The sequence below is a fragment of the Zonotrichia leucophrys genome, chromosome 19 (assembly GCF_028769735.1).
Source record: "Zonotrichia leucophrys gambelii isolate GWCS_2022_RI chromosome 19, RI_Zleu_2.0, whole genome shotgun sequence".
NCBI lineage: Eukaryota > Metazoa > Chordata > Aves > Passeriformes > Passerellidae > Zonotrichia > Zonotrichia leucophrys.
Genome location: NC_088188.1, coordinates 3,702,018 through 3,726,010, shown reverse-complemented (window position 1 = coordinate 3,726,010; position 23,993 = coordinate 3,702,018). Strand labels below are relative to the sequence as shown.

The following is a 23,993-nucleotide window of genomic DNA, read 5'->3' as shown; positions in this document are numbered from 1 at the left end:
GTAACTCCCAGGTGTGCTCACCCACCTCAGCCAGATACTAAAAAGGAGTGTGAGAGGAGTTTGCATACAACCCAAATTTATCCTATCAATATATATCAATATATATCTTTATCTACATATACAAATATATATATATATAGATAGATAGATATAGATATGCATAACAATATATATGCATAACAAGACATCTGGCCAAACAACCCTTAAATATGTTAAATATGGATTAAACCCCTACCAAAGCCCCTGTTCTCCCACTGAAAGCAGTATCTAGCACAAGTAGGTCACAAATTGTTCTCCCCAGTCACCACCCAGGTGAGCTGGATGGAGTGGAACAGATCAAGATGTTTTCAATCTCTGCAGTTGTGAAAGAGAAAAAGAACAACACAAATAAGCCTTTGCAATACTGCAGAGATTCTGTTTGCAGTCCCGAAGAGATGAAGGCATGACCTAAATTCAGAGTTGTTTTTCCAAAGAAAAGCACTCTGTTAATATAAGGACATTTGTTTCTGATGCAAAAATACACACTTTTCAGTCCCAGGTGGTTTAGGATACTGGCTGGAGGTGGTTTTGCAAACAAATGAAAGAAACCTGCCACCCAGGCACACTCCTGAGAGAAAAGAGACTGAAATCAGCAGCCACCACTGCCACCACCAGAGGAGCAGGAGCCTTAGGATGTGCCTGCACTGACACACCAAACCCAGCTCTGAGTTTGCACACAACAGTTCTGCTGGGTGATCCCAAAGCAGTTGCAGGCTACAGCTGAGTAACCCTTCCAAATTCCCTGCCAGCCAATTCCAGCTTTCAGGAAAGAGGGAAAGTTCCCCTGGCTTGCCTCAAGCACATGGCAGGACAAAAACTCTCATTAAATCTGACCCAGGACAGAGCTTATCACATCTCCTTACACTTTGTAAGGAGTGGGGAAGCTTAAATGCTAACCAAAGACATGAAGATGGATTTTCCTCATCTTTTTGCCTGTTATTTTTGCAGCAAGTTCATCCACGTGAAACCTGTCACCAGTGTGGCAAGAGCATCTCATTCCCTTTATGTTAAATATATATATATATATATGTGTGTGTATATATACATATATATGTGTATATGTGTATATATATGTATTAAGTGTATATGTATATATGTGCATATATATGTATATATATACATATATATAGATACATATATATGTATATATACACATATATATATGTATGTATGTATGTGTATATATATATAAAGAAAACAATTTACCTGGAAAATTACAGGTTTGTGCACCTCAAATACATTTTTAGCATTGAAGAAGCATCAGGATTTTTAGTAGTATCAACACTCCACTGCTCTTGGAAGTGCAGGACAGAATTATACAGCTGGTGTCACACCAGAGAGGCCACTGGTGTTCCAGAGCACTGATGTCTCTCTCCCTTGTGGCACAGAGCCTGCCCTGCCAGCACATCTGATTCAGTGCCAGCACACAGCATAAAACAGCAGCTCCCAGTGTGTAATCCTCAGCATTAAGAGTATTCCACAGCAACAGGGATATGGCAAAAAATAATTGCACTTCTAGAAATTCTCTCCTCCCAAGCCCTCTGAGAGTGCAATCTCATGAATCACATGCTGCATTTGTGACAAATGCTGCCAGGAAAGCTGGGTAAAAGAACAGAGGCCAAGATTATGAGTAATTCTAAATGAGTTTTCTTTGAATTTCAGTGAATAATTAAACTCTGAAATAAATTCCTCAGCTACCTGTAATTTATTACATGTTTAAAATAAACCAACCAACCCACTCCAAAATCCAAAAGCTCCAACTTACAGAGGTATTGGTTACAGGAGAACAACCTTCATTTATTACCACAGAGCAGGAGATGCAGAGCACCACAGCAAAAGCCTCTTCCAATTACTCTCACATCTTTATAAAAACCAAAAAACAAAGAGCATCCAAAGCCATGAAGCAAGTGCCAATCTACCCCCATTTCTGCTCATACAGTCAAACTATTTTACTTTTGCATTCACATTGGAGACAAAGGCTCCAATGGAGCAGTCTTGAGTTTCAAGGCTTCTTATTTCTCAACCATGTTTGATTCACCCATCTGATAATTCTGAGCCCAGCAGCTACAAGTCTGTTTGACACTGGAGCTGAGTCCCAGTTAGAAACTCAGCTTTGAAGATTATTCAAAAGGACAAATTCTGAGAGGGATGGGACAATAAACCACAACAATGGATCTGTTCCACCCAGCAAGTTCCCATTCCCAGCAGGCTGCTCAGAGGCAGTGGCTGTGTCAGGTGTGCTGTGTGTCCCACACAATCATGGATGGGGCAACTGAGAGGTGTTTTGAAAACTTTTATTCCATTTTCAGTCTCATGTGAAGGGTGAGACAATACAGATGTTATAATTCATGCCAGCACAATCAGAAGACAGGTAATTATACATTATAAGTGTTTCTTGGCCTATCAGCTTTTGCCACACCACGCTGTAAATGCTCTAAAGCCAATTATCTAAAATCACCCCTCATGGGCACTCAGGGCTGGGGAAAACCTTGTGCTCTTCTTTCACAGAGGCCAACAGGCAAACCCTTGGGACACAGCAATGCAGATATTGGGCTGCTGCTTCGGTCAACACAGATTTATGTCTCCCTGGGGTAACCACTCACCATATCAGGAAGGCAAATCAGGCTTAACATTTTGCTCCAAAAAAAAAAAAGTCAATCTATTATTACCCTAAATTCTTGAAAAATGAAAAGATGCCATAATTAAGTGAGCCATGAGGACACAAGATAAATCAGCAGCAGAGCACAAATCAGCATCCATGAGCTCTGATGTTTTTTTGCTCTTCCTGTAGTGCACAGTTACAGGAGTGAAACCCTGGAGGGGAATACTGGTACCATGGGACACACTGAGACCAGAGGAGAAATGAACAGGAATGGACTCTGTGCAATGCAACCAAGCCTCCCTTTCCCACATTAAAAATAATAATCAGAAAATATGCCCATTTTCTTCTTCTCTCCCCAGTTAAGGATACAGTCACAATTTTGAAAAATCATCTAAAACAATTTGGTTTCTTAATACGATCCTGTTTATTTTGGAGCATTTCTACTCGGCTTTTACAAGTTTCTCACTCTAAACATCAGAACAAGAAATGTTCTTTTGTTAAGAAATCAAAGCAAAGACTCTTGCAGGACACCCCAGTATCTGAGGCTGAAAGAAGCATGACCAAGAAACCTCTCAGGAAATCATCTGGGACATTCCCCTTTCTCTCAACTCTGGATTTCCTCTTGGAAAAAAACCCAAACCAACCATCCCCAGAGCTTTAATTTTGTCAAGTTCTATTTATTTATTACTTATATATTGTAGTATTGAACACCAAGAGGCTCCACTGACACCTCAAGTTACTCACACACAGTGGTAAGACCAAGACCAAAACTGGTTTATTTTGCTCCACTTGCCTGACCCTCACTGCTCCTCCCAACACTTTCCAATCCAGTTGTCTCCTCTGCACAGCAAAGCAAAGCAAAACTCTCAATTCAGAGGAGACTTGCAACAGGATTTTCTTGAGGCAATTCAGAAGGCAGCTACAGCATAATGCAGCCTATTTAAGGAGACTTTGCTGAAGTCTAATTTAATAATTTAGGAGATTTAAGAGCAGCACATGTTTAAAAAAAGCCCATGTTGCCTAGGCAGTGTGTGCTTTTAGCTGCTGCCCCTGATACACCAGACCAGGCTTGATATTGCAAGAACAAAGGTTTCCATCTTTTGAGAGCATTTATCAGCAGATAATGAGAAATTAGAATTCCAATTCACTCAAACATCAGCCACTGAAGTTTAGCCTTCATACAGTATTAAAAAAGGTACTTGCACAGTAAAATTGTTAGCTTGGAATATTGAAATAAAAAGCATTGCTAAGCAAAAAAAGAAAAAAGCTGGAAATTGTACTGGGCTGAACTTTGAAGATTCATTGTTTTGGATGCTCACCAGCAGCTCTTTCATTTTGCAGAATCCACTGAGAGAGGCAGGATGACAATTCAGAGGGCACAGTCCCCTTGGGAGAGGGACAGGGCTGGAAACCCTGCTCTGTGTGGAGGCTGCTGAGAAATCCTGCAGGGACACCTGAACTCCTTTCTTGTGCTTCAGCTTCTGCAGGGTGGCATTTTAATCTGTGCCAAGGGAGAGCAGAAAGAGAAGCAGCCACACCCCACCATCCCACACCCCCTCACTACAACAAAAATGGACCTGCCACTTGGTACACAAACACCTGGGGCACCCTTGGCTGTGAGCAAAACCCAGATTGGCATTTCATTTTATGCTGCAGAAACCCCAATCTTATTTCACTTGCCAACAAAACACCCTTCCAACACACCTCCTAGTACTCCCACACCAAGATCTCTCTGTAAAGAGAACATAAATCATTCCCCAGAACTTCAACAGGATTCTATCCTGATTTTTTTTATATTTTGCAACATTAATATATCTTGAGTCCATACAAGAGTAGCTCATTTTCTCACACCACAGCCAATTCTTCCCCTCCTGTGTTTGTCATGCCATTATTAAATGCATGGCAATGACCTTGTCTCTGAGCAAATTTATCCCATTTGCTCCACACAAACACCTACTCCTCAAACTGTTGGAGGGGCTCTGTTTGAGAGGCTGAGCACAACACACTTGGGTGGTTCAATCTCTTTTTAAAAACTATCAACTCCCCATGTGTCAGATGGCAAGTTTAATTTAGTAGGCTAGGAAATTACTCAGAGTTGGAAAATCACTGCAATATGGTTTAGATCTAACTCAGCAAGTCCATCCTACATGCAGGGCTGTCACTGCTCCCGAGCACTTCCCTCCTTGGACAGCTCTCACCAGCAACCAAATTCTGTCTACAGCAAGAATTAGAGTTGATGTGACCTTTTAATTTTCTTATTTCTTCCCAGCAGCCAACTAGAATGTTTTCTCCATTACTGAGGATTTGCTACATGATCATCAGCACAATCAGCTGAACAGCAGTTAGCAGAATAAATATAGCCTAGATCTCCAGAATCACAATAAAGAGGCAAACAGAAGCTTTTTCATGTTCTCAGAAGCTTTTTCATGTCCTGCTTGTGCTACACTGAGGGCAGTGTCTCTGTGCCAGTCAATTAATGCTCTATCACTATGGATTTGTTTGTGGGCAATGCAGGCAAGTGTCTGACACTTCTGGCAAAAGACAGAGGCCATTAGAAGGCAACAAGAAGTACAACAATGACAAAAAACCTGTATGAAGGGAAAATAAACAAAAATAAACAGCTCACAACATGTATGATGCTCCCAAGAGACCCTGCAGACTCAGTGACAGGGGATCCACGTTAAACTGAAATACACCACAAACACACCAAGTTGTCAATGCAAATACAAGTGAAAACTCATGCCATGGGACTTTGAGCACTCAGCTTTAAATGCAGTTAGGAGGACCTGAAAAATGTAAACAAACCTTTTTAAATTTTCAACCATCTCACACAAATAAGAGGGAAACAGAGCTTAGAAAGCAATTCCTCAGGGAGACACGTTTTGCTGTGGCATCAGACACCTTTCCAAAGAACATCAAACTATTTATAGATGCTGTCAATGTTCTCCTGCTCATCAAAGGAAAATGGTTTTTCCATGCAATCCCACTGCAAGAAACACTCAAAAATGCAAGGTTGGGATGCAATAATCCACATGCACAACCATCCTAAAGGTCTGGGAACTAAATACAAAAATGTAGAGCACTGTGGCTCTGACCCAGCAAAGCATTTAAGCTTCAACTGCTTTCCATTCCACTTCAGTGGGCAGTTTGCATATCTAGAGCAAGCTCATGTCACAGGGCTTTGCTGGCTTGTGATGAAATAGATCAAAAATGCCCAAGAGCCCACCCATAGTTCAGCTTCACCTTGCAAAACAGACTCCCCTTGACCATCCCCTTACACAAAATAAAAACAGGAACAGGACACTGAGTGGAGCCAAAGCTTGTCTGTTTGACATTGATTTTCCAGCTGCAAATGATTTCTTTTTCTTGAGGAGAGGGCACATAGTGACCCAAGGAAGATGAAAAGGATGGGTTAGACAGGCAGCAGCCTCTCCAGCACTGCATCCCCTGAATCTCAGTGCCTGGGGTCACTCCTGAATCTGACCACAGTGACACCTGACAGAGGACACAGAGTGTGTGACCTGTGCCAGGGACAGAGGATGCTCTGAGGGAATGGAGCCTTTCATGGCCCATTGCTCAGCTCTCCCCACTGCCTGCCCAGGGCTCATTCCTCATGCAGAGGAGCTAGAGCTGAACTGGTGCTGGTTCATATCTGGGGGGGTTTATTTTGCTTCATTTTTAGTAACAGCTTATACAAAATGTTCCATAACAGCTCTTCCTCCACTACCTGCTGGCAGCTATCTGTGAGCACACAGGCAGGGCATGGTGCATTCATGTGGGGATCCATTCATCTCCCCCAGCAGGAAGTGAAATACTCCCAAACACTCACACAGAGGGGAGCTGGCTTCTGGGGCTTTGCAGCACTTTCACTGCTCTTGCTGTATTAAAGTTTAATTAATTTTTAACTTAGATATTTTACATAGAACATAAACTGTTCAGAAGGACAACTGTCAACCAGCCAAGACCTCTTTGGCAGGAATTTGGGATCATATTTTACTCTCCTGGTGATGGCAGCTCTGGCACAGACCTGCTTCAGTTCTGTAAAATTCTGTCTATAGATGTTTGATCCCTTTGGGGAGACTGCCAAAGCACCAAGATTAATTAACAACTCACCTAAAATACACTCTCTATCAGATAGATCTTCAAGGGTTCCTTGACACAGACAGCTTTATAAAAACACATTCTGAAATACTAATGAATCTGTATGACATAAGATGACATTTTGAACTCTGTCTCAGTGCCCATTCTCATTTCCACATTAAGTAAAATTACTTTTATTAGTTTCATGACAGCTCTGCACTTACATCAGCTCTGCAGAGTTCCAGCCAAATCACAGAAAATAAACTCACTTGATGGACAAATACATCCTCATTATGCTTCCAGCTACTGCAACATCCTCAATCAATATAGCTTTCAATGTAAATAAGAAGGCAGGAATGCATTCAAATGGATGTGTGACCACAGTGCAAAAGTAATTGCAGAGGCTCTCAGCAATTGTGTTGATGTGTGCACTCCCAGTGCCTTTCCCAAAGGAAAAGAACAAGGGATGGGTATGAAACCATTTCTGTAAACCCACAGAAAAAGTTTCACACTAAAAAAGGTTTTAAGTGCCAGCCACGAGCAAGATGGAGACAGCACCTTACTCCTGGCAGCAGTAATTCTCATTTATTAGTGCTCATTTCCAAACTGGCTCTGACACTGCTGGCCAGCAAGCTGGAGCTCTGAGGGAAAAGCACAGCTGTGCCAGGCCAGGCTTCCAGAGAGGCTGTGCTCCAGCTGGGAGCTGGCAGGTGCCCTTGCCTACAGCACCAGCAGCACAGCTGGGGACTGCAGTGCAGGGAGCCACACTTCTCCCTCTTCACCTGATCCTCACACTCACAGAGAGCTTTTAGGGTACAAACATTAGTTCATGGACTCATCCAGTGCCATAAATGGGGATGCTGCAGTGAGAACCTCACCACAATTGCCAGTGCAGCACTGAGGGGTTTGTGCTGCAGCAGCCCAGGACTGCACAATTACAGAATTAAATGTTACTGTAGCTCTGTTCATCAGACCAACACAGCTAAAAATAAACCAGGAAGACATTCCTCACCTAAGGCTCAGGAGGGTTCTGGTATGTAGCTGAGTCATGCAATAATCATAAATTAAACACATCTTGATCCCTGCTTTATGCTCCATCAGCACAAACTAAAAAACCAGGCTTTTGTGCATATTGAGAGAGCAACACTACACCCACTGAAACAGGCCAAGGAAATCTGAAGGTCAAGGTCTCCTAGAAAGCAACTGCAGCAGTAGGAATGAACTGTCCTAAGAGAGGAGGAAGTGAGGGCTAGCTCACACACAGAATTTGAGAGAGTATGTTTGGTGCTTGTGGAGGACATCAGGCTGACAGGAGCATCCCTCATCCATGGAACAGCACAATCTCCCCCATGCTGTCAGCACCTCACACTTTCTGCTGGCTAATTGCACTGCCAGGGAGATTTCTGTGCCAGATACCACAATCCCCTGGCACCAGGACAACTCAGAGGGACAATGCAAGCTCTTCCCATACCAGTTATCCCTGGGTCTCTTTCCCCAGCTGCCATTTGAGCACTCAGAGCAGCAGTGTGTGCCTGGTCACTGCCCCCCAGGAATGGCAGCTGCCCTTCACTCTGCTGTAGCACCTTGTGTGTGAGGGAAAGCTCTCAGACCTGCCTGGATGTACCCAAACATTGCCATGTGGCACTGGCCCCATTCTCTGCCACTGAAGACATTTCTGCAAGGACAAGGTCACAGTGTGACTGATTCTTAGGACCTCAGTCTGCAGAACTGCATTCAACAACTTAGACTGCACTACAAAGCCATTCTTTACCTCTTTCTTCCTTTTTTTACTTTAACTTGCAGCACTTCTCCCACTCTAAAGGTCCTCTTGAAAAGCTTCACAGTTGCTGCTTGCAATCAAGTGATTCTGTACAGTTTCTAGTACTTCTTTCTACAACAGAGAGCACTGCAGGGACACATGGCAGGGATGAGGCAGGTCATATTCTGAGAAGAAAGTGCAGCCTTAAGTTTTATGTTGGTTTAGCATACATATGGGATGGCAAGGATCAACAAAAGTTTGTGAAAGGCATCCCAACTGCTACTGTAGAAAAAATATTAAATTAAATTAAAAAGCCCACAAACAAAACAAAACAAACAAAAAAACCCCACCCAAACCACCACAAACCCCACCAGATTCCTCAGTTCAATAAATGAGTGACAACCAAACACTATTTTTTTAAAGCCTGAAGCATTTTAGCTTTCACACAGGCATGTTTGGGACTTAAAACTTCCCACTTGAAGAAAGGCAGAGTTTGAAAACAGGCCAGGCAGTATCACTGAGCATTCAGAGCAGCAGCTGCCACAGGCACAGGGCATCTGAGCTGGCAGAGCAGAGTGCCAGGGTCCTGCAGCCAGGGTGGCCTCACAATGGGTGAGGAGTCCAGCTGAGAAGCATGAACTGCCTGGAACAAGGGGATTTTGCAGACCCACTGTCACACACATCTTGTATCTTTCTGATGTAGAGGTTTAAACCAGTAATAAATGAATTCAGGGTGGGATGACAACCCCCCTTCTCTGGTTAAAACACACCTTGCCTTTGTTTCTCCACTCACAAATAACACAAATCTCTCCATCTCTTTCCTTTTCCAGGGAAACTGCTGCATTTCTGTCTCCTGCAGGCATCTGTGCCCCAGCAGTAACATCAGAGCAGCAGAACTTGGCCACAGGTACAAGCTTCAGTCCCAGTAACACCACTGCAAATTCGTCTTTCCAGTTTAAAACTTGTTACACAGGTTGAGCTTACTGCTGAGAAAACCAACCCAATCACTGTGAGCCACACTCAAAACTGCCTTGAGAGCTCTCACCCCCCCCTAAAGTGTTGTTTTATCTCACAAATAACTTCAACATGGAGCTGAACAACCTCACTGGTACTTTGGGCATGCAGGAACAGTGTCAGAAGATAAGGGCTGACAATGTCAGTCACACTAGCTAAAGTTTTAAAGCTTTCTTTTCTTTTGGTAAACTCTGCATCAAGATGCAACCTTGGAATATCTCCAAAACAGTCTACAGCAAACACCCAGGCCAAAGGAAAGTAGCTCCCAGAAAGACATGGAACACCCATCCAATAGCTACAAACACCTCTGCTTGTAAAGACACAGCACTGCCACCGAGGTTTGCTGCTCTCCAGGCTTCAGAGGTGACCAACTGAGGGGCACAGGATGCACAGAAAGGCTGCAGCAGTGCAAGACACAGTTGCCTGGGTCATCAACTACAGCCAACAGTTCACATTTGTATGAGATTGTTCTCTCCTTTACAATATTCTAGTACTGACTTCACAGAAGCTGTAATTTCATGTTAATGAGCGCTGCCTCTGATGAAATAAATCACAGCTTTCAGCCAGACACTCCTGCCCCTCTGCTCTAAGTGAACTGACTGAAGTTAACTCTAACATGGCAAAAGGGGGAGAAAAACTGTGTGTGCAAGGGCAAGGGAAGTTCAGCCAATCACCCTCACGTCCCATTTTGTGATGTAAATGCAGGAACACCTGGGCAGCAGGCAGGGAGGTACCCAGGACAAATGGCTGGGGCTGGAGAGGCCAGGCTGCTCCTCTCCAAGCTGAGCAGCATCTCAATGGCTCCTGCATTTCCCACAGATCTTCTCTGCTGCCTGTGCCCAGAAACTGAGTTTTGACACAGGAACCAGGCACACATAGTCCAGGTTTGCTGTTTCTTGACCAGACCCCATTCTTGCTGTACACAATGTTCTGCAACCACCTCAGCCAGGCTGGTCCAGGGGAATCACTTAATGACCAAGTTTAACTTTACACTAGAGGCCCCAGCAAGAGCAGAGCTTCTCAAAGTAGGAGAAGTGGCCACAAAGTCTTACTTAGAGGCTCTAAAAAGAGGGCCCAGTCTGGCTGAGAGGAGCTGTGGAACAGATCCCCTCCATCCATTCTGCTCTCACAAACTTTCAGGTATAGAGGATGAGGAGGCAGGAACAGCTCCCTCACATCCTCTTCACTGATCATTTTCATTTTGTTCACAACCACCTTAAAGCTCAAGTTGAAGGTGCATCTCCTCCTCCCCAGGCTGGCTGGGACAGTGGCCAGCAGTTCTGCTGGCCCAGAGCCCCAGGGTTTGTTATCAGGCCAACACAAAACATCAGCCCAGAGCTGAGCCTCCACCTTCTGTGCAGAACATGGCTCTTCTCACCTGCTGTGGCCCTGGGACACCCTGCTGAAGCTGCACAGCCAGGAAATCAGAATCCCTGTGGGATCAGCTGTCCCAGATGCAGCAGCCATACCCAGAACAATCACCACTAACAAGAGGAGAGTCAGAACAGGAATTAAGCCTCCAGTCCCTGGGACTAAGCTAGTTTAATGACTAGAAGCCAATATTCAGGGCTAAAAGTGGAAGATCACCCCACTTGCCTCTCTGTTATCAGGGCTGCCCAAATTCAGAGTATCATGAGAGCTTTGGTGTTTTCAGAACTCACCTTTTGGAAGCTGAGTTCTTCCACCTCATATTCCCAGAGGCTGCCAGGGAGAAGTTACCCCCCTGCTTCACCCACATCACTTTGCCATTTATACCCACCTAGCCTGACTTCTACCCTACCCACTAGGATACCACCAAAACACATTTGCATTGAGAATCAGTGGGAAAATTTAACTGAAGATCTGACAAACTGGACATTTGATGCTGGGAAGCCAAAATTCCTGAAAAGGAAGCAGTGTGTATAAAATGTAAAGCTGCAAGTCCAAGCTGCACAGGCTTTCCTGCTCACTCTCCATGTGCCTTTGTTTGAACAGCAGTATATCCATGTTCTGTGCCCAGCTCCCACACACTCCACATGTCCTCCCCTACTCCTCCCACCCACAGGCAAACAGGCTCTGCAAACAAAGCTCAAGCAGCTTGGTGGAAGCCCTGGAAGAAGGAGAATGCTGTTCCCTGTGGAGAGACAAAGATAATGGAAGCTGCACATAATGGAGCTGTCTGCTTGGGATGCTGTTCTGGTCTCTTGAGGATGGGATCAAGTATGTGCCTTACAATTAATTTGTTGTTTGTGTAACACATCCTTATTACCATCCACTGAAATTATTAATAGCTCAATTCAATCTCTTTTTTTTTTGTCTTCTTTAAAGCAAAGCCATTCCTGTTGGGTAAAAGAGTCTGAACTGCAATTTACACTGACAATGTAATGCAGCCCTACTGTGAACACATACCTACCCCTTCACATTCCCTCCAATGATCAGAAACAATAAACCAGCTATTTCTGACACAGGGAGATCAATCTAGGATGCACTTCTGCAGGGGACAGACACAGGGTACAGCTGGGGGCTGGGAAAGTTTGAGACAGTGCTACTGGCCCAGAGGGGTTTGGGTTATTAACAGTGTGAAAGTCAACCCCCAGTGCAGGGAAAATCCAGACAGGCCTCATTCCCTGCTCCAGAACACTGAGCTGTGCACTCACCCTGCAATGTTTTATTGATAAGGCTCCACTAATTTTGTGTTACTCAGGCACAGGCAACCAACCATCAAAAATCAGATCTGTGGTACAGGTGGTTTTCAACTAAATACAACAGCACACAGACTTTAAAATGCAGGACAGATAGCAAGGACAACAGACTCAAGAACCTGACCCTGAGGTAGCATGAGGAGGCAGGGAGTAAGGCAGACTCCATTAACACCAAGGAATATCTTATCAAGAAGGAGGTAATCAAGGAATAAGCAAGTGGAATCAGCCCCTACCACAATCAGGCCTCAACCCCAAGAGCTGCAGGCAGCTTTTGAAGGAGATTCTACCAAAGAACCCCCATGACTGTGGATATATTGTGTGGCACTTCCAAGGCAGTATTTGCAAAAGCCACTTCCAAAACTGGGCAGCCCTAAAAGCACATTATAAACATATTAAAAATCATCTGAGCTGCCGTGTTTAAGTTACTTCTCTGATTGACTGCTATACAGCTTTGTTTGTTTACTTTCATTCTTACCTGCTGATGTTGCCTGGCTGCTGCTGTGATAAACTCAACCAGAGTATCTACTAATGGCTTACACATGATCTGTAACAAAGAAAGACACAGTCTCTCATTAGTGGTTTGCTGACAGGTTTGTTTTTCAAGCAAAGCAGTCTATATTTTACACAGCCTCCTGAGTAAGAAGAAAATGACACAAGAAAGAGAAGAAATCAGCAACAGTTTATTTGAAAATTAACAGCTTTTCTCACACCAGCTCTGAGTGAAATCTTGATCACAACAAAAAGCAGCAGCAAAACTCTTCACCTCTTTTCACCTGCAAAAATCAGGCAAGCATTTTTCACTCTCTGTGCTCTGCTAAGTGAAAACTAAAGTCTGCATCTGGCTGACACTTTCTGTAGTGTCTGTTCACATTGAGCAGACACTCAATGCAAAGAAGAACATGTTGAGCTGTAGCCAGGTGTGGGCTGGTCTCTTCTCCCAGGGAACAAATGACAGGACAAAAGGAAAGGACCTAAAGTTGCACATGGGGAGGTTTACATTGGGTATAAGGAACAATATCTTCACTGAAAGGGTTGTCAGGCACTGGCAAAGGCTTCTCAGGGAAATGGTTGAGTCACCATCCCTGGAGGTATTTAGGAAGACATGTGGATATGGTGATTTTAAAAGATAATTCTACAAGGAACAGTTATATGGAATCTAGAGGTTTTAGAAATCTGCAGATGGGATCTTAGGTTTGCTGTTCATGTGGGCAACACACAGCCCTGCTCTCCCTCCATTTCTCAAAGTCAGGTACAAGGCATGGTGGGCTGGTGCCCTAACAAACCTGGCAAGCAGAACTTTCTCCTGGATGGAGTCCTCAGCCTGAAAGCATCCTGCCCCAGTTACATCTCCTCCCACCCTCACATCAGACATCAATTCTCCAAGGTCTGGAGAAAGGGCTTCTGGCAGCTGTCTCTAGCTAAAAAACCCTGAAGGATCACCACACTCTGAAGATTTGACATTCAGGCCCATGGCCTGTTCCTTAAAAACTGGCTGTCCTCATAGAGACCAGCCCCAGGATTGGGTCAAGCTTGCAGGAAATACATCAAACATTTCAGACACTTGCACTGTCTGAATATCAGGCTTGAAGATTAGATTCCATATAAGACTTCACACTCCTCAGCCTTCCTGGAAGAAAATTGAGAAACTGAGCATGCAGTGGGAGCAGAGCTGGACAGGAGCTACACTGGCTGTTCAAACAAGGTGACCTGTTTTGCCTTTGTCCAAAGCTTGCTCATCCATGTTGTCTTGAATACTGGAAAAATTTAAAGCTTCCTAGGATATGTTTTAAAGAGCAGCCTGCTGCTCACCTGCTTTCTGCATGGAGTATCCCAGTCCAAACCATAAATAAGATCCTGGCCTCCTGCAGTGTTGTTATAAATACTGAGTTTAAGAGTCTGAGCAGGTGAAAACCCAAGGAAACCTCACAGCAATTTCTAAAGGCTGCAATACAACAGAGAAGTTTCTCTCCCCACTTTGACTAGAATTATAATCATACTTTGGAGCCAGCAGAAGACAACAGAGCCATCAGCACTTACTGGGAAGCGTTTGAAGAGATCATGGAACATGGAGAATGTGAGGGGACTGTTCCTTTTGCTGAGGAACTGGGTCAGTGCCTGCTGATAGACAGCAGCCACCTTCTTCACATTCAAACAGCCTGGGTTCAAAAGCTGGAGGGAAGAAAACAAAATAAAAGCATTTCCAGTGAAACACAAGAATGAATCACTAACAATGAATAAATCAATTTTCATCAGTTCTAAGAGGTTTTCCCAACAAGAAGTTATGCTTGAGATATGACACAGAACCATGAATAAACAGCCAAGTGGGCCCCAAATATGCTCTCTCATATGACCTTGTCACTGAAGGGCAGCAGAGCTTCCTAGCAGGACTACACACACTCCATGTAGTGTGGGGCTGTGCTCTAGGTTTGTGGTTGGCATGTGCAGTACACAAAGCTCATAGGGCACTGCAAGCCCATCCTGCAGTAGCTGGGCTCTGCACATGCTGTTTGTTCTCAGCTGAAGAGCTCCTTGTGCCTGTAGATTTTAGTGTATGTAGATATCTGCATCTACACACACTCAGCACCTATGTCCAGGACTCCTAAGTACTCAGCAGACAAGCCCTAGCACTGATCAGGGATCCAGCAATCCCAAAAGTGTGTCCATGTTCCAATATCCCCCTCTGGTGGGCAACGAGAATCCCAGACACACAGCAACCTGCTCAGGCTACACGGATCTAAACAGTAGTCACTGAAGAGCCAAGTGTGGAGCACTGCATCCCAACATTCCTGACTGTTCTCATACTGCCAGGGAGGTACTGCTCTTTAGGAAGAGTGAAAAATTAGGGCACAGGAGGAAAAAGCTCTAATCTTCACAGCAGTGAACCTCTGCCCAAGGAATTTTTCCACAGCCCCATGGAAATGTGGTGTCCTGTTCTCAGGTCAAACTCCCACTGCTCCTGCAGCTGAACACAGGCTAAAGTGGAACAAGGAAGATGGGTCTTGAAATATGACCTCAGTTTTTCTATTAGAGTGTCTCTACTTAGCACTTACTTGACACACACACCTGCAGGGGAAATAACTGATTTCTCCTTCCATGCATATATTTACTGAAAATAATTCTATAGTTTTTCCATAAATCTGGCTACTGCATCCTAGTGTCTACTCTAGTTCCACCTTCCTGCTTATTCAAAAGCTCCAAATTGTGCTCACAGAGCACAGCTCACTGGAAACACAGCACACCTCTGTCTCAGGTTCCCCCCTGCAAAACCTCCCTGGCCTCAACACAGTGTCACTCAGCATCAGCAGCATGACATGAACTGAGCTGTCATTTCCCTCAAACTGGCAGCTCACGTCAGCTGCTGGCTCTGTCCCTGCCTGGCCAGGACCAGAGCTCTGCTCCCACTGGAATAAGAGGCCTCCCTGTGAAACTGCACAAGGATGCTCTGAAGCATGCCTCACTTTAGCCTCAATGTCAAGTATGTTGTTTATATTCCCCCCAGATCTCCCATTTTGTTTTTCTTTTACAAAAGGCCCAGCACTGCACAGAAGCAACCTGGATTAACACCCTCCACCTCTCCCTAAGCCCTGGAAACACTGGCTGTCCTTTCAGCCTCCAGCAGTAATTCCATGTGTGTTAAGTTCCATGAGGGAGCTCTGTTTATTTTTCTGCCCCACAAGATGTCAGCAAGATGAAGGCACTAATTCCTGTGCTCAATGTGAGGGGTTCAGAGGCAAGGCCAGGGTCAGCTGCTGAGATTGAGACACTGCTTGCTGAGTTTCTAGTGGAAGTGACTGGAGTGGGCTGCCCAATATAAAGGGTCACCTACTCTGAGACCTGTGAAATGCAGCAGAGACAGTGGGTGAAAGGGGATCAGACTAAGGGTCTCCTAGTAATGGACACCTGGAGCACAATCAAATGAAGTCTGCCTCCAAACAACTACCACTGAAATCAGGGATGCTCCAAACACTCTTCACCCTTCACCTTAGCCCAAACCTCAGTGGAATAGGAGTTTACTCTCATCCACCACTTTTATGTGTCTTCCTGCTCCTCAGCACCCTCTGGAAAAAACTCAAGAGTGACTGCCAGGAGTTTAATGGAAAAACCAGCAAATCAGGGAGGAGAACAGCACAAATACACATGAGGCTTCTCTGGACATCAACCTGGATCCACTGAATCAGCAGCCCCTGTGCCTATGGGCAAGCAGGCAGGAAAGGGTGAAAGCCAGGAGGGTGAGGGCCAGAAAGGGATGGGGAACTTTCCAGTGTCATGGAAATCAGGCAGACAGGTACTGCAAACAGCAGGCCCAGTGACAATGAACAAGGAAGGCCCACCTGCAAAACCAGGTACTGCAGCTTCACTGACAAAAACACATCCCCAGGAGCAGCCTCATGTCTTACCTGACATGCCTGCTTTGCTTTGCTGTCATTCTGTTTCTCAGGCTCAGGGGGAGGAGCAGTTGAGGATGTGTTTCCTTTCAACACTTTGAGCAGGTACAATGAGGCACTGTAAAAGAAAACAGGAGAACACAGCAGTTACCACAGTGCCACGGTGAAGCTACCTAAGGCCAAGAGGCACAGGCAGCTTCCTCTGTAGCAAAGATGGTTACAGAATTTGATAGGGTCCCTTCTCTCAGTCTAACCCACTCTGGCCAGACATAAAGACAAAGAAATCTTAGGAAACTAAATAATTTTGTGTCATCACAGTCAGATATCTCCACTATCAGCCTGGTTTCCTCAAGCTCATGCTTCTGACTGGCACTGCTGGAGGAGTTCTGCACCTTGCCCAGGATTTCTGAGCCTGCACAGCTCAGCCAGGACTGCAGCACAGCCTCAGCTGCCATGTGCTGGAGAACTCAGGCTGGAGAACTCTCCATTGGGAGAGCATGCAGACCTCTGTGCTTGTGGAAAATGCAGTATTTACTGGGCACTGCTGGGAAGCTGTGAGGGAACCATGCAGCACACACAGCCAGCCCCATGTGGGCAGAGGTACCACGGTTCCTGCACAGCCATGGGGGAGATGTGCTGCAGAGCCAACAATGTCCAATGGCACTGGGTTGACCATGCAACATGGTACCCACTGCACACACAGCTGGGCTGAAAAATCCCAGAGGGAGTATGAAAGTCCTTGTGAAACTGGCTGCATGTCACTAGAGAGCATGCTGGTAAATGGCACTCCTTTTTACACCACACAACAGCAAGATCACTCATCTTTCTAACAAATATGTATCTGGCTTATCCTAATTTTCCTCTATTCTACAGCAAAGCAGAAAATACTGGTAATGTACAGTCAGGACTCGATGGCTATTGCCCTCATTGTGCTATGATGGAGACAGTAAACACTGCATTTAAAGAACAATCATCACAGATTAGTTAGCAAATACACTCATCCCCCACTGAAGCACACACACTGCATTACTCCCAGAGGAAGCCTCAAGAAAGCACTTCCCAGTAGCAGCAGCACTGTACCAGACCATTTCTGTATCACAGAAGCTATGAAAGACAATCACCAAAAAATAGACATATTTGAAAATGCTTCAGACTGCCAGGAATGACTAGTCCTTATGAAAGACACAGATGCTGGTATGAAGCCTCCTGCAAGGCTCTTGCTTCCCAGACCTCTAAACACACAACCTCACACCTGCTCAGATGTTACAGCATCAGTGGAGAAGCTCCTTGTGAACACTCACCTGAAGTAGTAGAGAGCCACTGCAGAGTCAGTGTGCTTGCAGGCTCTCTTGACCAGTCTCTGCACCAAGGCATGCACATCCTCCTGCAGGGAGGCCACGCTCTTGCAGTACTGCTTGTTGCGGCACAGCGAGTTCCTGCACAGTGAAACAAACACAAACATCACCCACAGACACAGCTCTGGGAGCACATGGCCAGGAGCACTGAGCACTCACCAGGGTGAGAGAGAGCAAAACCAGGACACAGTGAGTGGTAACAAACAATGCTAGCTAGGTACTGAGCAGACAAGCCCTGCAGCACATGGCTGTGGCAAGAAGGGTGAGGACTCTGAACACCCTTCACCTTCAAGCACAAATTCAGGCATCAGAGCTGACTTTCCTTCAGAGCTCCCACAAAGAGCACTGACCACCTCAAGCTTGTTACTTCACAACTGCTTCTCAACTGGGGAGAGAGCAGCACTGAAAATGCTTTAGAGAGTGCTGAGGATGTCAAGAAGTGGTGCACAGAGGACACATATGACACAGCATGCATTATGTCTGTCTAGCTGGTATCATCCCTCACTTCTGGCCCTGAACAGAGAATTTGCACTCTGCCTGTCTCAGAAATAACTTGTTGAGAGTCTGTTCCAGCCAGAGCAGCAACTCTGTAAGCCGTGGGAGCTGTTGCATGGTCTGACCCATGGAGGTACTCAGTGACATGGCTCCATACCTGCAGTACCTGTGTTTGTTCTTGAGGCTTCCACCTGCAAACAGGTTTGACGCTTCAGGTCCTTTAGCCGAGAAAATGCAGATCCTAATTCCTTTCCTGCAGGTTATGTCTAAGCACTGTGTATGTGTGTGGTGCTGGTAATCTAACCTACACAACCTCTAAGCACAGCAGTTGCCTTCAGCCTTAGAAACAGCAGCTCCTGGTGTTCAACCAATACCACAACTGTTTATCAGAAGCCATTTTCTATTACCTGGAGGTCCAAGGACACTTACTTGAAGATACTAGCTGTTTTCTGGAGGAAATCCACCTCCTGCTTGTCAGAGTCTGAGCTCATGCACTGTTCAATCAACTGAAGCAGGGGCTCAATGATATCAAACACCAAGGGGTTCTCTGCTTGCTTAACCAGGAACACATCGATCAGATCCAACACCTGCAAACACAGTTATCCATGTCAGGAGTACATCTGACAGGGAAACAAGATGGATTTACCCAGAGCACCTACCAGTAGGCTGTGGAGCAGCTGGAGGGGACTGAAAAAATTATTTACAGCTGAAATCTGTACACATTCTGGTATCATTTCTACTGTTAAAGCATGGGAAACTGAAAATTAAAATTTGAAACTGAAGATTGAGAGTTGTCTTTTGGTTCCAAGTATATTTCATGCAGTGACACCATTCAGAAAGAACAGTTACAAGAATCAGTGTCACCTGGCACAGGTCCCTGTTAGCACCACTGACTGAAGATCTCACCCCTGCAAGCTCCTTTGAACTACACAGTGCACCTGCATAAAATCAGCATTTTTATAGAACAGCATCAGAAGGGACATGCAGCAGAGCCACTGGCTCACTTCCCTGTTCAGCCTTGGCTAACTGACTCCCGACTCCCATTTCTGCCTGGGAGCAGCTGGAGCTGTCCCTGGGTGCTGGAATGTCCCAGAAGGTCCATGCTGACACCAGGCGGCCTGACCTCAGCATTACAGTCACAACCAACCAGGGAGGTTTAGCAAAACCCCCAATTTTACTGGCAAAAAAAGCTCATGTTGCAAAATGACCCGAGGCACTTTATGCATTAAGGAACACGAGGCTTGTCCAGTTAAAAAAAACCTAACAGGGATCTTTGGATAGCTGCAGGAAAGGATCTTATCAGTTTAAGCATTTCAGATCAGCAAATGAAACCCATGGTGCACTTTTTGACAGCACAATCCTGGTTTTCAAACAGGCCTGTGAAGCCCCAATCACTGACCCCAACAGTGCTGTGCCAGGTGCTGTACAGAGCCAGAACAATCCAGTCCCAGCTTCCAGGAGCTCATCACATAGGTGAATGTCCAAGCTGTTCAGTGTTAGGTAGCTCACAGCATGCAGAGGCTTCAACTGACATGCTATTAAGCCAGAGATCTTCACACAAGCACTTGTCTCCCACCTTAGCCTTGAAATCCCTCCGCAGGATCTTCTCTTTCCTCATTCTGTCCTTCTCATCTTTCTTCGCCTGGATCCGTTTCTGCTGCTCAGCAAAAAGGGCTGAGATGTTCTTGTCAAGGGCCATCATAGCCTCATCATCCAGCTCTTCATCACTCTTATCTTCTTCCTTTTGTTTTTAGGAGAGAAAACCCAACACATCAACTCAAATACTTCAAAAGGACAGTGGGGAGGGAACCAGAGCGAAGGCCAGACTCAAGCAGGGGTGTAGCTAACCCAGAATAATTCTGCAGGGAGGGAACACAGATGCTCAGACCCAGAAATCACATTTATAACTCCCACCAGGTAATCTGGCTGCACAGCACTAACATGTAGAGAGAACCAGGAGAGGAAAGAGGCTGAGGTTTTGACTTGACTCCCTCTGTGCTGTTCCTCCTTCAGCAAAGAGGTTCATATGTTGCTATGTCTGCCACCTTTATTGGGATCATTAAATCAAACTCTATCACTGCTACAGTAAGTCTCCAGAGTGGCCTTCAGGGAACACTCCTCCACACAGGCCAGCCAACACACATAACAGTACCTCAGTGCTTTATTTCTCATCAATCTCATTTATTACAGGCAGGAGCACAAGCTGTGTCAGGCTAGACTGAACAAGCTAAAGTGCTCAAGATATATGAACAATAAATAAAAGGACAAGTGACTTATCCCCAGAGCTCACCTAACACCGTGAGTGTTTCAAGTGCCATACAAAGATGGATGCAAGGGTTGTGACTGTAGGAGTTCAGGCAGGATGAGGGTTACTAGATCATCTCTCACCATCCCAACCTCCTGGTATCTGTATCAAGGTAGGCAGTGAAAACATACCAAAGAATTCCCTCCTTGGAGAACTTTCATCAGCTGACTGCGAAAATTATCATCAACTTCTTCATTCTCCTCATCTTCACTGTCACTGTTGTCTTCATCCGAGGAGTCCTCGCTTCCTTCTTCATCCTAAGGAAGGGAAGTTCATCTCCTGAGCCCACCACACAGGCACAACTCAATTCTCAGAAATAAAACCTCAACCCTCCCCTCCTGCCTTCCTTCAAGTAGAGACACCTCAGATGATGGGGTACCAGGTCTCCAGAAGGGCTAAAGTGGAATACAATGCAGATTTCTCTGCCACATTAAATAAGAATCAAAGAGAAGTTTCCAAAAACAGCTCCCATCTGACTCTCCTCTCTGCTGATGCCTGTAATGCTTCATGACTTAAGTATCTACAGTCCTTAAAAATGTGAGATCTGGAATCCAGCTGGCTGTGCACCACAGCCATGATTCTGTCCATGGCTGCAGAAAGGACAGGCCTGTGCTCCTGTCAGGATGCAGTTATTTCTTCTCAGAAAGGCATCTGTTCAACCAGCCACACCTACAAGAGACTCAAGCATGCACTTCCAACAAGCTATTTGTGTGTGGAACCTTTAAAATAAACCTTAATAGAGGTTTAATCTTTTCCTCAAGTAGAGAAATGATGTTAATCTATCAACACAGTTCAGGAGAACCCTTAAATATTAAAGATATGAGGAGAGTTTGCCACTGGCAATGGCACAATTACCACGTCCTGGGCAGATTTGGTCTTTTTGTTTGATTCTTCCATCACAACGACTGCACTTTCTTCATCTTGCTCTTGGTTAGGGTCAAAAACCTACAAAAAAAAGAGACTTGTGTTTTTTCAGTGTTTTGTTTTTAACCACTTCTTGTGTACAACAGACAGAAATTACAGCACAGTAAACCAGGTGAATAATGGAATTTTAAGTAAGGGCATTAACTTTCTGCTTGTTAATGTGCCAAGTTCTTTCTGTAAGTAACAAAAAAGGTGGAGAAAACTGAAGAGGCTGGTGGCATCATACACCTTGGCTTGTTCCAAGTGAAGTATTAGGTTCATCACAAAGTACCTGACAGCCCATGTTTGCAATCCACATATTATTTTCTCAGTAGGCATCACCTTTCCTAGTGGTATGACCAATTCAGATTTTTAGTGTCACTTATTTTTAGCACTTCTATGAAAAAAGAACTTTTCTAAGAAAAAGAAATTTTACCATTTATACTCACATATAAAATCTAACAGTTATATAAACTGACCCAGGAATTTCTTCAGCCTAAAACCATCAAATAATACAGCTTGAAGTTAGCAGATCTCAGGCTCCTGTAAAAAAAACAACCAAACTCCTCCCCCACAAAAACAAAAAATAGCCTAAACTCTCTCTAAATTACAGCTCAAATTCAGCAGCACACATTATCAGACAGCTCCTAAATCAAGGAGACTTTAAATTAAACCCAAAATCGAGACATGCTTGTACATACATGTGTTAGGGACAAAACAGGCAAACGGTACAAGGCCCTGCGAGTGCCTCACTTACATCCAGGATGAGCTGCAAGCCCCTCTTGGTCAGGCTGGGGCAAATCCACACAAACACACTCTTGGAAATCCGACGTAAGAGGAGGCTGGGCTGGGCAAGGAGGGAGAGAAGGATTTCCACCATCACCTCAACCCATCCTGGCTCTGAGCTGTCTGCACAGGACAAACAAACAATGGCAGCAAGAGGCATTAGTATATCAGTAAGAAACTACAGAAAAATTTCACCAAGGAATAAAAATTAAAATTGTCCTTCTAGCTGATTCCTAAAAGTACCACTCAGCAACACAGACCAGAAGGCTGGGAGGGAGAAACCACAGGGAGAAACATGTTTGAAATGGTTTTTGACCACTGCAAAGGCTTACCAGGTAACAAAAGCTATTGTTTATTAAATCATTACTTAGATTAGCAGTTCTGCAAGTTGCCTGACACCTACTTGGTCACATTAAAGCAGCTGGTCAGCAAAAGTATAAGCATTTTATAATGTTTCCAGTGAAATCAGAAGTCCCAGCAGCCCATGAAAAGTGATGGCATTTGAAATTCGTCCTTTAGTCCAAAAGCCTGGGAATCCTGCTCTACAACCAACCAAACCACCAAGGAATTACAGCTTTTATTTTCACAGTGGCTTAAATTGATTTACACAGATCTCAGGAGAACAAGAGCACAGTTGGAGAGGAAATCAAAAGATCAAGCCAAGTTTTTTTCTGGTCAAGTCCCAACCTAGAGGACCTAAACAAGGACCAGCCTCCATCTCCAAACATGCTGTGTTCACACAGAGGACACATTCAGCTTGCTCAGAACTCAAGCTAAGAATAAAACATGTTTGATGCCTGCTGGGTGTTCAAGCCCACAGCTCTGCCAGGCAGACACCACCAGGTCAGCACCAGCCTCTGGCCCACACAGAGCAGAGCCTCAAGGAGAATGAACTCCCTTGGAGTGCTCACCCAAGCAAGGGCAGCTCTGGAGCTCAGCTCTCCTTCCCAGGGCACACAGGAACCCAGCCCACTGACAGGGCACACAGAGAGCTGGAGCACACAACTTAGAATGGAAAGAGAATGAAGAAGGGAATCTCCTGGGGTAAGTGCATCAAGCCAGCAGCAGTGCAGAGTGCTTCACTAATGCAAACTGCCATCTTCTGTCTTTGACAGACCACTAACAATCCCACTCCCTTTCCTTCTGCAGGAAGGACTCACCAGCCTTCTTCTTCTTGGCTTCTTTGCTGAAGGCCTTCTCTGTGCAGTTCAGAAGGTCACTCAGAACCTCCACTGTTTCAGACTGATTCTGTTTGAACACAAGCAGACAGGAAACAGGCTCAGAACTCCCCACTACCAACAACAACAGAAGGAACATGCTCCAAATCTAAGGACCACTCTAAACAGGTACAAATATACAATCACCTACTGCAACTCTTTTGCAAAAAAGCCCCCATGAAATTAAGTAAAAATTGCTCTAGTCAGCAGCAAATCACGGGCAAAACTAATGGTCAGGCCAAGCTTTGCCCACTACATGTCTACAGAGAGTGTAAGAATTACAGCTTATTAACTGTCAGTTGCCCACTTTCAGAAGCCAGAGGTTCTGAAAGGCTGGATCTCTGAACAGAGAGAAACTCCCCATCTTGGTGT

The 23,993-nt window shown here is 45.0% G+C and overlaps 1 protein-coding gene across 1 annotated transcript in view; it reads right to left on the bottom strand.

Moving 5' to 3' along the window:
- Positions 1-23,993, bottom strand: part of MYBBP1A (MYB binding protein 1a) — a 51,193-nt gene that overhangs the window by 17,388 nt on the left and 9,812 nt on the right. Inside the window, exons 14-23 of the mRNA XM_064729405.1 lie at positions 23,565-23,652; positions 22,376-22,527; positions 21,571-21,660; positions 20,847-20,972; positions 19,987-20,151; positions 18,840-18,997; positions 17,862-17,996; positions 16,573-16,678; positions 14,213-14,344; positions 12,651-12,719 (exon numbers count right to left, since the gene is read on the bottom strand). Coding sequence (XP_064585475.1) covers positions 12,651-12,719; positions 14,213-14,344; positions 16,573-16,678; positions 17,862-17,996; positions 18,840-18,997; positions 19,987-20,151; positions 20,847-20,972; positions 21,571-21,660; positions 22,376-22,527; positions 23,565-23,652 — 1,221 coding nt within the window. The remainder of the gene's footprint in view (positions 1-12,650; positions 12,720-14,212; positions 14,345-16,572; positions 16,679-17,861; positions 17,997-18,839; positions 18,998-19,986; positions 20,152-20,846; positions 20,973-21,570; positions 21,661-22,375; positions 22,528-23,564; positions 23,653-23,993) is intronic.